The sequence below is a fragment of the Tachypleus tridentatus genome, chromosome 4, assembly GCF_004210375.1.
Source record: "Tachypleus tridentatus isolate NWPU-2018 chromosome 4, ASM421037v1, whole genome shotgun sequence".
NCBI lineage: Eukaryota > Metazoa > Arthropoda > Merostomata > Xiphosura > Limulidae > Tachypleus > Tachypleus tridentatus.
In genome coordinates this window covers 96,923,308-96,938,834 of record NC_134828.1, presented here as the reverse complement: position 1 = coordinate 96,938,834, position 15,527 = coordinate 96,923,308, and the positions used below count along the sequence as shown (strand labels likewise).

Genomic DNA, 15,527 nt, shown 5'->3' with positions numbered 1-15,527 from the left:
TTTAACTTTAATTTATAATTTTGGTAATAATTTAGGTGGACCTCAAACATAAGCACCAGTCGGACGACGCTGAAGAATCAGATATTGTAATCGGAATTGACCTGAGTGATTTCTATCTGAAATTATATTTTTCGTAGCATTTTTAACTTTAATTTATAATTTTGGTAATAATTTAGGTGGACCTCAAACATAAGCACCAGTCGGACGACGCTGAAGAATCAGATATTGTAATCGGAATTGACCTGAGTGATTTCTATCTAAAATTATGTTTTTCGTAGCATTTTTAACTTTAATTTATAATTTTGGTAATAATTTGGGTGGACCTCAAACATAAGCACCAGTCGGACGACGCTGAAGAATCAGATATTGTAATCGGAATTGACCTGAGTGATTTCTATTTAAAATTATGTTTTTCGTAGCATTTTTAACTTTAATTTATAATTTTGGTAATAATTTAGGTGGACCTCAAACATAAGCACCAGTCGGACGACGCTGAAGAATCAGATATTGTAATCGGAATTGACCTGAGTGATTTCTATCTGAAATTATATTTTTCGTAGCATTTTTTGACTTTAATTTATAATTTTGATAATAATTTAGGTGGACCTCAAACATAAGCACCAGTCGGACGACGCTGAAGAATCAGATATTGTAATCGGAATTGACCTGAGTGATTTCTATCTGAAATTATGTTTTCGTAGCATTTTTGACTTTAATTTATAATTTTGATAATAATTTAGGTGGACCTCAAACATAAGCACCAGTCGGACGACGCTGAAGAATCAGATATTGTAATCGGAATTGACCTGAGTGATTTCTATTTAAAATTATGTTTTCGTAGCATTTTAACTTTAATTTATAATTTTGGTAATAATTTAGGTGGACCTCAAACATAAGCACCAGTCGGACGACGCTGAAGAATCAGATATTGTAATCGGAATTGACCTGAGTGGTTTCTATCTGAAATTATGTTTTTCGTAGCATTTTTTAACTTTAATTTATAATTTTGGTAATAATGTAGATGGACCTCAAACATAAGCACCAGTCGGACGACGCTGAAGAATCAGATATTGTAATCGGAATTGACCTGAGTGATTTCTATATAAAATTATGTTTTTCGTAGCATTTTTTGACTTTAATTTATAATTTTGATAATAATTTAGGTGGACCTCAAACATAAGCACCAGTCGGACGACGCTGAAGAATCAGATATTGTAATCGGAATTGACCTGAGTGATTTCTATCTAAAATTATGTTTTTCGTAGCATTTTTTGACTTTAATTTATAATTTTGATAATAATTTAGGTGGACCTCAAACATAAGCACCAGTCGGACGACGCTGAAGAATCAGATATTGTAATCGGAATTGACCTGAGTGATTTCTATCTGAAATTATGTTTTTCGTAGCATTTTTAACTTTAATTTATAATTTTGGTAATAATTTAGGTGGACCTCAAACATAAGCACCAGTCGGACGACGCTGAAGAATCAGATATTGTAATCGGAATTGACCTGAGTGATTTCTATCTAAAATTATGTTTTTCGTAGCATTTTTAACTTTAATTTATAATTTTGGTAATAATTTAGGTGGACCTCAAACATAAGCACCAGTCGGACGACGCTGAAGAATCAGATATTGTAATCGGAATTGACCTGAGTTATTTCTATCTGAAATTATATTTTCGTAGCATTTTAACTTTAATTTATAATTTTGGTAATAATTTGGGTGGACCTCAAACATAAGCACCAGTCGGACGACGCTGAAGAATCAGATATTGTAATCGGAATTGACCTGAGTGATTTCTATTTAAAATTATGTTTTTCGTAGCATTTTTAACTTTAATTTATAATTTTGGTAATAATTTAGGTGGACCTCAAACATAAGCACCAGTCGGACGACGCTGAAGAATCAGATATTGTAATCGGAATTGACCTGAGTGATTTCTATCTAAAATTATGTTTTTCGTAGCATTTTTAACATTAATTTATAATTTTGGTAATAATTTGGGTGGACCTCAAACATAAGCACCAGTCGGACGACGCTGAAGAATCAGATATTGTAATCGGAATTGACCTGAGTGATTTCTATTTAAAATTATGTTTTTCGTAGCATTTTTAACTTTAATTTATAATTTTGGTAATAATTTAGGTGGACCTCAAACATAAGCACCAGTCGGACGACGCTGAAGAATCAGATATTGTAATCGGAATTGACCTGAGTGATTTCTATCTGAAATTATGTTTTTCGTAGCATTTTTTGACTTTAATTTATAATTTTGATAATAATTTAGGTGGACCTCAAACATAAGCACCAGTCGGACGACGCTGAAGAATCAGATATTGTAATCGGAATTGACCTGAGTGATTTCTATCTAAAATTATGTTTTTCGTAGCATTTTTTGACTTTAATTTATAATTTTGATAATAATTTAGGTGGACCTCAAACATAAGCACCAGTCGGACGACGCTGAAGAATCAGATATTGTAATCGGAATTGACCTGAGTGATTTCTATCTGAAATTATGTTTTTCGTAGCATTTTTTAACTTTAATTTATAATTTTGATAATAATTTAGGTGGACTTCAAACATAAGCACCAGTCGGACTACGCTGAAGAATCAGATATTGTAATCGGAATTGACCTGAGTGATTTCTATCTGAAATTATGTTTTCGTAGCATTTTTAACTTTAATTTATAATTTTGGTAATAATTTAGGTGGACCTCAAACATAAGCACCAGTCGGACGACGCTGAAGAATCAGATATTGTAATCGGAATTGACCTGAGTGATTTCTATCTAAAATTATGTTTTTCGTAGCATTATTAACTTTAATTTATAATTTTGGTAATAATTTAGGTGGACCTCAAACATAAGCACCAGTCGGACGACGCTGAAGAATCAGATATTGTAATCGGAATTGACCTGAGTGATTTCTATCTGAAATTATGTTTTTCGTAGCATTTTTTAACTTAATTTATAATTTTGGTAATAATGTAGATGGACCTCAAACATAAGCACCAGTCGGACGACGCTGAAGAATCAGATATTGTAATCGGAATTGACCTGAGTGATTTCTATTTAAAATTATGTTTTCGTAGCATTTTAACTTTAATTTATAATTTTGGTAATAATTTAGGTGGACCTCAAACATAAGCACCAGTCGGACGACGCTGAAGAATCAGATATTGTAATCGGAATTGACCTGAGTGATTTCTATCTAAAATTATGTTTTTCGTAGCATTTTTAACATTAATTTATAATTTTGGTAATAATTTGGGTGGACCTCAAACATAAGCACCAGTCGGACGACGCTGAAGAATCAGATATTGTAATCGGAATTGACCTGAGTGATTTCTATTTAAAATTATGTTTTTCGTAGCATTTTTAACTTTAATTTATAATTTTGGTAATAATTTAGGTGGACCTCAAACATAAGCACCAGTCGGACGACGCTGAAGAATCAGATATCGTAATCGGAATTGACCTGAGTGATTTCTATCTGAAATTATATTTTTCGTAGCATTTTTTGACTTTAATTTATAATTTTGATAATAATTTAGGTGGACCTCAAACATAAGCACCAGTCGGACGACGCTGAAGAATCAGATATTGTAATCGGAATTGACCTGAGTGATTTCTATCTGAAATTATGTTTTTCGTAGCATTTTTTGACTTTAATTTATAATTTTGATAATAATTCAGGTGGACCTCAAACATAAGCACCAGTCGGACGACGCTGAAGAATCAGATATTGTAATCGGAATTGACCTGAGTGATTTCTATCTAAAATTATGTTTTCGTAGCATTTTTGACTTTAATTTATAATTTTGATAATAATTTAGGTGGACCTCAAACATAAGCACCAGTCGGACGACGCTGAAGAATCAGATATTGTAATCGGAATTGACCTGAGTGATTTCTATTTAAAATTATGTTTTTCGTAGCATTTTTAACTTTAATTTATAATTTTGGTAATAATTTAGGTGGACCTCAAACATAAGCACCAGTCGGACGACGCTGAAGAATCAGATATTGTAATCGGAATTGACCTGAGTGGTTTCTATCTGAAATTATGTTTTCGTAGCATTTTTAACTTTAATTTATAATTTTGGTAATAATGTAGATGGACCTCAAACATAAGCACCAGTCGGACGACGCTGAAGAATCAGATATTGTAATCGGAATTGACCTGAGTGATTTCTATATAAAATTATGTTTTTCGTAGCATTTTTTGACTTTAATTTATAATTTTGATAATAATTTAGGTGGACCTCAAACATAAGCACCAGTCGGACGACGCTGAAGAATCAGATATTGTAATCGGAATTGACCTGAGTGATTTCTATCTAAAATTATGTTTTCGTAGCATTTTTGACTTTAATTTATAATTTTGATAATAATTTAGGTGGACCTCAAACATAAGCACCAGTCGGACGACGCTGAAGAATCAGATATTGTAATCGGAATTGACCTGAGTGATTTCTATCTGAAATTATGTTTTTCGTAGCATTTTTAACTTTAATTTATAATTTTGGTAATAATTTAGGTGGACCTCAAACATAAGCACCAGTCGGACGACGCTGAAGAATCAGATATTGTAATCGGAATTGACCGGAGTGATTTCTATCTAAAATTATGTTTTTCGTAGCATTTTTAACTTTAATTTATAATTTTGGTAATAATTTAGGTGGACCTCAAACATAAGCACCAGTCGGACGACGCTGAAGAATCAGATATTGTAATCGGAATTGACCTGAGTTATTTCTATCTGAAATTATATTTTTCGTAGCATTTTAACTTTAATTTATAATTTTGGTAATAATTTGGGTGGACCTCAAACATAAGCACCAGTCGGACGACGCTGAAGAATCAGATATTGTAATCGGAATTGACCTGAGTGATTTCTATTTAAAATTATGTTTTCGTAGCATTTTTAACTTTAATTTATAATTTTGGTAATAATTTAGGTGGACCTCAAACATAAGCACCAGTCGGACGACGCTGAAGAATCAGATATTGTAATCGGAATTGACCTGAGTGATTTCTATCTAAAATTATGTTTTTCGTAGCATTTTTTGACTTTAATTTATAATTTTGATAATAATTTAGGTGGACCTCAAACATAAGCACCAGTCGGACGACGCTGAAGAATCAGATATTGTAATCGGAATTGACCTGAGTGATTTCTATTTAAAATTATGTTTTTCGTAGCATTTTTAACTTTAATTTATAATTTTGGTAATAATTTAGGTGGACCTCAAACATAAGCACCAGTCGGACGACGCTGAAGAATCAGATATTGTAATCGGAATTGACCTGAGTGGTTTCTATCTGAAATTATGTTTTTCGTAGCATTTTTTAACTTTAATTTATAATTTTGGTAATAATGTAGATGGACCTCAAACATAAGCACCAGTCGGACGACGCTGAAGAATCAGATATTGTAATCGGAATTGACCTGAGTGATTTCTATATAAAATTATGTTTTTCGTAGCATTTTTTGACTTTAATTTATAATTTTGATAATAATTTAGGTGGACCTCAAACATAAGCACCAGTCGGACGACGCTGAAGAATCAGATATTGTAATCGGAATTGACCTGAGTGATTTCTATCTAAAATTATGTTTTTCGTAGCATTTTTTGACTTTAATTTATAATTTTGATAATAATTTAGGTGGACCTCAAACATAAGCACCAGTCGGACGACGCTGAAGAATCAGATATTGTAATCGGAATTGACCTGAGTGATTTCTATCTGAAATTATGTTTTTCGTAGCATTTTTAACTTTAATTTATAATTTTGGTAATAATTTAGGTGGACCTCAAACATAAGCACCAGTCGGACGACGCTGAAGAATCAGATATTGTAATCGGAATTGACCTGAGTGATTTCTATCTAAAATTATGTTTTTCGTAGCATTTTTAACTTTAATTTATAATTTTGGTAATAATTTAGGTGGACCTCAAACATAAGCACCAGTCGGACGACGCTGAAGAATCAGATATTGTAATCGGAATTGACCTGAGTTATTTCTATCTGAAATTATATTTTTCGTAGCATTTTTAACTTTAATTTATAATTTTGGTAATAATTTGGGTGGACCTCAAACATAAGCACCAGTCGGACGACGCTGAAGAATCAGATATTGTAATCGGAATTGACCTGAGTGATTTCTATTTAAAATTATGTTTTCGTAGCATTTTAACTTTAATTTATAATTTTGGTAATAATTTAGGTGGACCTCAAACATAAGCACCAGTCGGACGACGCTGAAGAATCAGATATTGTAATCGGAATTGACCTGAGTGATTTCTATCTAAAATTATGTTTTTCGTAGCATTTTTAACATTAATTTATAATTTTGGTAATAATTTGGGTGGACCTCAAACATAAGCACCAGTCGGACGACGCTGAAGAATCAGATATTGTAATCGGAATTGACCTGAGTGATTTCTATTTAAAATTATGTTTTTCGTAGCATTTTTAACTTTAATTTATAATTTTGGTAATAATTTAGGTGGACCTCAAACATAAGCACCAGTCGGACGACGCTGAAGAATCAGATATCGTAATCGGAATTGACCTGAGTGATTTCTATCTGAAATTATATTTTTCGTAGCATTTTTTGACTTTAATTTATAATTTTGATAATAATTTAGGTGGACCTCAAACATAAGCACCAGTCGGACGACGCTGAAGAATCAGATATTGTAATCGGAATTGACCTGAGTGATTTCTATCTGAAATTATGTTTTTCGTAGCATTTTTTGACTTTAATTTATAATTTTGATAATAATTTAGGTGGACCTCAAACATAAGCACCAGTCGGACGACGCTGAAGAATCAGATATTGTAATCGGAATTGACCTGAGTGATTTCTATCTAAAATTATGTTTTTCGTAGCATTTTTTGACTTTAATTTATAATTTTGATAATAATTTAGGTGGACCTCAAACATAAGCACCAGTCGGACGACGCTGAAGAATCAGATATTGTAATCGGAATTGACCTGAGTGATTTCTATCTGAAATTATGTTTTCGTAGCATTTTTAACTTTAATTTATAATTTTGATAATAATTTAGGTGGACTTCAAACATAAGCACCAGTCGGACTACGCTGAAGAATCAGATATTGTAATCGGAATTGACCTGAGTGATTTCTATCTGAAATTATGTTTTCGTAGCATTTTTAACTTTAATTTATAATTTTGGTAATAATTTAGGTGGACCTCAAACATAAGCACCAGTCGGACGACGCTGAAGAATCAGATATTGTAATCGGAATTGACCTGAGTGATTTCTATCTGAAATTATGTTTTCGTAGCATTTTTTACTTTAATTTATAATTTTGGTAATAATGTAGATGGACCTCAAACATAAGCACCAGTCGGACGACGCTGAAGAATCAGATATTGTAATCGGAATTGACCTGAGTGATTTCTATTTAAAATTATGTTTTTCGTAGCATTTTTAACTTTAATTTATAATTTTGGTAATAATTTAGGTGGACCTCAAACATAAGCACCAGTCGGACGACGCTGAAGAATCAGATATTGTAATCGGAATTGACCTGAGTGATTTCTATCTAAAATTATGTTTTCGTAGCATTTTTAACATTAATTTATAATTTTGGTAATAATTTGGGTGGACCTCAAACATAAGCACCAGTCGGACGACGCTGAAGAATCAGATATTGTAATCGGAATTGACCTGAGTGATTTCTATTTAAAATTATGTTTTCGTAGCATTTTAACTTTAATTTATAATTTTGGTAATAATTTAGGTGGACCTCAAACATAAGCACCAGTCGGACGACGCTGAAGAATCAGATATCGTAATCGGAATTGACCTGAGTGATTTCTATCTGAAATTATATTTTTCGTAGCATTTTTTGACTTTAATTTATAATTTTGATAATAATTTAGGTGGACCTCAAACATAAGCACCAGTCGGACGACGCTGAAGAATCAGATATTGTAATCGGAATTGACCTGAGTGATTTCTATCTGAAATTATGTTTTCGTAGCATTTTTGACTTTAATTTATAATTTTGATAATAATTTAGGTGGACCTCAAACATAAGCACCAGTCGGACGACGCTGAAGAATCAGATATTGTAATCGGAATTGACCTGAGTGATTTCTATCTAAAATTATGTTTTCGTAGCATTTTTGACTTTAATTTATAATTTTGATAATAATTTAGGTGGACCTCAAACATAAGCACCAGTCGGACGACGCTGAAGAATCAGATATTGTAATCGGAATTGACCTGAGTGATTTCTATTTAAAATTATGTTTTCGTAGCATTTTTTAACTTTAATTTATAATTTTGGTAATAATTTAGGTGGACCTCAAACATAAGCACCAGTCGGACGACGCTGAAGAATCAGATATTGTAATCGGAATTGACCTGAGTGGTTTCTATCTGAAATTATGTTTTTCGTAGCATTTTTTAACTTTAATTTATAATTTTGGTAATAATGTAGATGGACCTCAAACATAAGCACCAGTCGGACGACGCTGAAGAATCAGATATTGTAATCGGAATTGACCTGAGTGATTTCTATATAAAATTATGTTTTTCGTAGCATTTTTTGACTTTAATTTATAATTTTGATAATAATTTAGGTGGACCTCAAACATAAGCACCAGTCGGACGACGCTGAAGAATCAGATATTGTAATCGGAATTGACCTGAGTGATTTCTATCTAAAATTATGTTTTTCGTAGCATTTTTTGACTTTAATTTATAATTTTGATAATAATTTAGGTGGACCTCAAACATAAGCACCAGTCGGACGACGCTGAAGAATCAGATATTGTAATCGGAATTGACCTGAGTGATTTCTATCTGAAATTATGTTTTTCGTAGCATTTTTTAACTTTAATTTATAATTTTGGTAATAATTTAGGTGGACCTCAAACATAAGCACCAGTCGGACGACGCTGAAGAATCAGATATTGTAATCGGAATTGACCTGAGTGATTTCTATCTAAAATTATGTTTTTCGTAGCATTTTTAACTTTAATTTATAATTTTGGTAATAATTTAGGTGGACCTCAAACATAAGCACCAGTCGGACGACGCTGAAGAATCAGATATTGTAATCGGAATTGACCTGAGTTATTTCTATCTGAAATTATATTTTTCGTAGCATTTTTAACTTTAATTTATAATTTTGGTAATAATTTGGGTGGACCTCAAACATAAGCACCAGTCGGACGACGCTGAAGAATCAGATATTGTAATCGGAATTGACCTGAGTGATTTCTATTTAAAATTATGTTTTCGTAGCATTTTAACTTTAATTTATAATTTTGGTAATAATTTAGGTGGACCTCAAACATAAGCACCAGTCGGACGACGCTGAAGAATCAGATATTGTAATCGGAATTGACCTGAGTGATTTCTATCTGAAATTATGTTTTTCGTAGCATTTTTTGACTTTAATTTATAATTTTGATAATAATTTAGGTGGACCTCAAACATAAGCACCAGTCGGACGACGCTGAAGAATCAGATATTGTAATCGGAATTGACCTGAGTGATTTCTATCTAAAATTATGTTTTTCGTAGCATTTTTTGACTTTAATTTATAATTTTGATAATAATTTAGGTGGACCTCAAACATAAGCACCAGTCGGACGACGCTGAAGAATCAGATATTGTAATCGGAATTGACCTGAGTGATTTCTATCTGAAATTATGTTTTTCGTAGCATTTTTTAACTTTAATTTATAATTTTGATAATAATTTAGGTGGACTTCAAACATAAGCACCAGTCGGACTACGCTGAAGAATCAGATATTGTAATCGGAATTGACCTGAGTGATTTCTATCTGAAATTATGTTTTTCGTAGCATTTTTTAACTTTAATTTATAATTTTGGTAATAATTTAGGTGGACCTCAAACATAAGCACCAGTCGGACGACGCTGAAGAATCAGATATTGTAATCGGAATTGACCTGAGTGATTTCTATCTAAAATTATGTTTTTCGTAGCATTATTAACTTTAATTTATAATTTTGGTAATAATTTAGGTGGACCTCAAACATAAGCACCAGTCGGACGACGCTGAAGAATCAGATATTGTAATCGGAATTGACCTGAGTGATTTCTATCTGAAATTATATTTTTCGTAGCATTTTTAACTTTAATTTATAATTTTGGTAATAATTTAGGTGGACCTCAAACATAAGCACCAGTCGGACGACGCTGAAGAATCAGATATTGTAATCGGAATTGACCTGAGTGATTTCTACTTAAGCGTGGAGTGGGACATTATGTCGGTGCCGGCAAGACGAAAGGAGAAATTCTACAGTTGCTGCGATGAACCGTATCCGGATATCACGTTTAATATAACCTTAAGGCGGAAGACTCTTTTTTACACCGTAAACCTTATTATTCCGTGTGTAGCCATCTCCTTCCTCTCTGTCTTAGTATTTTATTTACCGTCAGAAAGCGGAGAAAAAGTGTCATTAAGTATCTCGATCGTTCTTTCTTTAGGCGTATTTTTCTTGCTGCTTTCGGAAATTATTCCTCCGACCTCTCTTACAGTTCCTTTGCTTGGCAAATATCTACTTTTTACAATGATATTGGTGTCATTTTCCGTGTTTGTCACCATTGTGGTTCTAAATGTGAATTTTCGTTCACCGTCTTCACATCATATGAATCCTTGGGTCTGCACAATTTTTTTGGAAATCTTGCCAAAACTTTTGATGATAAAGAGACCACAGGAGCCTGAAAAAGGGTCTAAATTTAATATAAACATCGGAGAGAGAAGGTTTACTAATATAAAACACCCGTCTCCTCTGAGAAAACATGGATTTCTAGAATATGAGTGTCCATTTCATGAAACTAGTTACACGGTCGCTAGCATTGGTGATGAAGTGATAGGTCTAGAATCTGAAGTCTGTTCTTCATCTCTCCAAGACACAGGGTTATGTACTAAACAGGAGAGAGCCATCTTGAATATTCATTTGATTGCTCAGCACATGGAAAACCAAGACAATTATTCCGAGGTACGAAATATATTTTAGTTCTTGTGTTTTTCTCAATTTTAATATTAGTTCCCTTTTTGTGAGATGACTTATTAAAGACTTTAGCTAAGTAGATTTGCTAGCTTATAGTTACTTATTTGTTTTGCTGATATAAACAAAGACGTGGAAACTGTTTAGTTCATTACAATATGAAGATGCTACAATATCGATTTTTGACTGTTGCAGAATTTGTAACAGCCGATCGGAAGAATCCAATTTAAGTAAAAACAACAGCAACCACCAAAGACAAATTAAACATCAAATTAACGGTTATTTAAAATACTGTTCACTGTTGCATCATTTTAAGCAGTTTCGTGTTTGTAACATTCTTCATTGTAAAGAACTTATAAAAACGATAAAATCGTTCATTTTCTACGTAAGATATGTAGAAGACGTAAGTATTAATTAATGAAAATATAGGTAATGTTGATGACACTTTCTTTATTTTTGTGTGAGACTATGTAACCTGCAAAGACATTATAGCAAATTGTTTCTTAAATGCTCAAAAATGTTTTTAAAAAATAAAATTAGATCCTATTCTATGGTAAAGATTTTTTAAAAATAATCAGAAAAATATGTGGCCGTGTAATTAGAGACATAAGCTCAAAATGAAAGAATTTGAAATACTTTTTCCTTTGTCCATGCTTGATATTCAAGCATTTCAAAATAAAATAAAAAGAGAACAACGATTTTTTTACCTGTTTATAGATCTGAGTTACAAATTGCATGTGGTTAGGGCGTTCGAAAGGTAATCTGACGGTTGCGGGTTTAAATCCCCGTCACACCAAACATGCTGGTTCTCTCCGCCGGGGGAGCGTTATATGTGACGGTCAGCTCCACTATTCGTTAGTAAAAGAGTCGCTCACGAGTTGACGGTGGGTGTTGATGACTGACTGTCTTTTCTCTAGCTTTACACTATTAAATTAGGGACGACTAGTGCCGATAGCCCTCTTATAGATGTGCGTGAAATTCAGGACAAACAAACCAAACCTCTCTCCTTACTTCCGTCGTAATTGGATGCTGCCCAATATTAACATCTTTGGCCCGGCATGGCCAGGTGGTTAAGGCATTCGATTCGTAATCTCAGGGTCGCGGGTTCGAATCCCGGTCACACCAAACATGCTCGCCCTTTCAGCTGTGGGGGAGTTATAATTTGACGGTCAATCCCACTATTTGTTGGTAAAAAAGGGGCCGAAGAGTTGGCGGTTCGTGGTGATGACTAGCTTTTTCCTCTAGTCTTACGCTGCTAAATTAGGGACGGCTAAAGCAGGTAGCCCTCGTGTAGCTTTGCGCGAAATTAAAAAACAAACAAAAAACAATTAACATTTTAAATAAACTGGAATTACTTTTGCTTGTGAGTTATCAGAGTCAGTAGCATTAGCTGAACGTACCTCTCAAATTTTTAACAATCAAATTCAATCTAGTTTTCAGAGGTAAAGATGATTCGTTTAGAAAAAACAAAACATACAACGATATCATTATCATAAAGAGGAATTTTGCTATTTTATTTAATAAGACATTAATAAAAGTGTCTTTAAGATTTTTTTACAGCAGTTTATTTTCGTCCGTTTATTGGTTAGTATTAATCTTAACAATACATCTTATGTAGGAAATTTTAAAATATAACTTTAATTTATTTTTTTTAGATTGAAGGAAACTGGCAGTTTGTTGCCATGGTTTTAGACCGCTTTTTCCTCTGGATATTCACACTGGCTTGCGTCATCGGTTCTGCTTGCATCCTATTGGAAGCGCCATCACTTTATGATGATCAACAGCCAATCGACGTTGTATTATCAAAAATGGCACCAGCTCGTCTACATTATATCAAAGAGTGAATAACTTTTACTACGAATCTATAATATCTTATGAAACTGATTTTTATGTTAATTAAATCCGTAGTCTAACCGTCTTTGCTTTCAATACTTTATGGTGAATAACTATGACCGATGTTTTTGATTCAGTTTTATGAATATTGGTTTTGACTGAAGTAATAGTTAAAACTTAACTTTTGTGATCACGTTAACAAAGTTAGTGCAACACGTGATGAAGATCCTTGAGTTTATTGAAACTGGAGGATAATTTAAGCTTAAGGCAACGAACAAGTCGATGTTTGGAAAATCGTGAGTTATTTTAAATTGATTAATATATGACTTTCAATTACATATCTGACTTTATAAACTGAGTTTTAATTTTTTTATATTTCTATTATAACACGTGTAAATGATTATTTAATAGTTACTTGTGTTCAAGCAAAATTTGTAGGACTAAAACGTTAAACGTTTCTTATACTAAACTCTTATGTTTATAAATGTCAAACGCTATAGAAATGTAACATAAATATCTCAAAAGAAAATTCTGGTTTATGTCAACAAAATGGTTTATTTCACGTGTGTTAATGGATGACACCTTCCTCATTTAAAATCGCGTAAAACCACATTTGTTCGTATTCCTACTATCAATTTATTTGACTTGTAGCGAGTCAGTATTACTAAAACCGGTTGTCAGCTGTCCGTAGTTAGGTTTTGAAAACATTGATGAAGCCGATAGGTATTAAACCGAAAGTTGAAGAACTACTAGTTGTTTTAACTCAAACTCTTTTCAATATATGAAATGTATAGTAACAGATAAATAAATAAACAGAATATCAGTTTTTATGCATTATGTGCTGTAATCTTATACAAGACAATTTGGTTCTCGACTGGGCAGAAAATGTTATTTCCCAATTATTTATGCCTAAAGTAAATGGAAAAGACCTATTTTTCTCTTCAAACTTTGCTTTTGTCACATGGGAGCGTATAACGAAAACATGATGGGAGGCTATATTTGGGGGCTGATACGTGAAAGTGATTTACATTACAGTCGCAAATCTCGAAAAAATACTCACTTCTAAACATTTTTGTATAACTTTAATAAAAATACATGTAAATCTTGATTCATATGTTGTTTAATTCAGACTTTATGTAAATTAAGATGTTCAAATGTGCCCGTTTTTACATAGAAAATAAGTTAATTTCTAAAATTTTATTATCTAGGTCACAAAAGCAAAGTTTGAAGGGACTAATGGCCATTTACTGTACTTTTACAACATAAGCAATTAGGAAATAACACATACTATCCAGGAACAAAATTTGTGTTACATAGTGTAATTTTTACTTTAAAAATTCTTCGATGTGTTATAGTTTTGTTCCGCTTTTTTCTTTCTAGTTTTATTACAAGTTAAATTTCGTCCTAGTCGTTAAACTGCATTTTGAAAAATAAATTCTTATTCGTACAGTAATTTTACGATTAATGTGCATTAGTAAAATATTACTGGTTGAAACTTAAATTTGTAGTACAAATTAGTCGTATAATCATACGTAGAAAGCTGCTTATAATGTAAAATGTAAGAACATGAAAAAAATAACAACAACAAACATATCAGTATTTAAGGAAACTTTACAATTAATTTCTTGGAATGCGGAACGTATGTTAATATTCGAGTATAGAAGCTTTCCTTTCCATTATCTCGTCCAGTAAGATACGACTTGTATATGTTATGTAAACAACCATAATTTAACTATAAATACTTTCGATAACCTCATGTATTCTGTAGTGAAAACAGAAATAAAAGTCGATAAATCAGTAATATAAATTTTGTATTGATTGTAATATTCTTTGAACAGTGAAGGAGATAAAAAAATACAGTTAGCGATAATGGTGTGTTGTAGGAAATACTCCAATATCAACATGTTTACAAACATACTAAAACGTATAACCTTTGGATTTATAATTTAATTTTCCAAAGGGAAAGTTTGTTTGTTTGTAATTAAGCACAAAGACACGCAATGAGCTATCTGTGCTCTTTCTACCAAGGATATAGAAATCTGGTTTGTAGCAATGTGAGTCTGCAGAAATATCGTTGTGCTACTTGAGGGCGAAATGAGAAAGAAACCGATATTTTAAAATGGCATTTGTACGTTTTCTAACTGTTAACTTTTCATCTTTATGTGTTTAATGATTTGATGGTTATTAATAATTCAAAGTGCCGCATTTTAGATTTGATTTTCTGTTAGACGATGCGTAAAGTAATTAATGTATAATCATATATTTATAATAATATAATTATAAAAAGGTAAACTATAGTTTAAAATAATGTCAATCAGTTCCATGGTTCATTTGTATGCAAATTAGGCATCTGATGATCAGGCATTTAATCCAAAGAGCAAGATTTTGTCATTCAACAATTGTTTTATAATGGTATTATCCATTCTTGTCACATTTATCATTATGAAATGAATCACAGAGATTAAAGTGTCTCGGGTTGTCATGGATCATGCATGCATGACAAGACCTAAAGGAATGCATCTGTATGTGTTACACATCTATACCATAGAGACGTCAATTCGATAAAATCTAGCCAGTCATAAGAGGCTGTAACTGTACTAACGAAAGAATTAACTTTTTTGTAACTTTAAATAAGAAGGTTATATCAAACATGAATA

The 15,527-nt window shown here is 32.2% G+C and overlaps 1 protein-coding gene across 1 annotated transcript in view; it reads left to right on the top strand.

Annotated features, from left to right (window-relative positions):
- Positions 1-14,153, top strand: part of LOC143249730 (acetylcholine receptor subunit alpha-like 1) — a 56,286-nt gene extending 42,133 nt beyond the window's left edge. Inside the window, exons 5-6 of the mRNA XM_076500048.1 lie at positions 10,189-11,028; positions 12,693-14,153. Coding sequence (XP_076356163.1) covers positions 10,189-11,028; positions 12,693-12,881 — 1,029 coding nt within the window. The 3' untranslated portion in view covers positions 12,882-14,153. The remainder of the gene's footprint in view (positions 1-10,188; positions 11,029-12,692) is intronic.
- Positions 14,154-15,527: the final 1,374 nt, after the last annotated feature.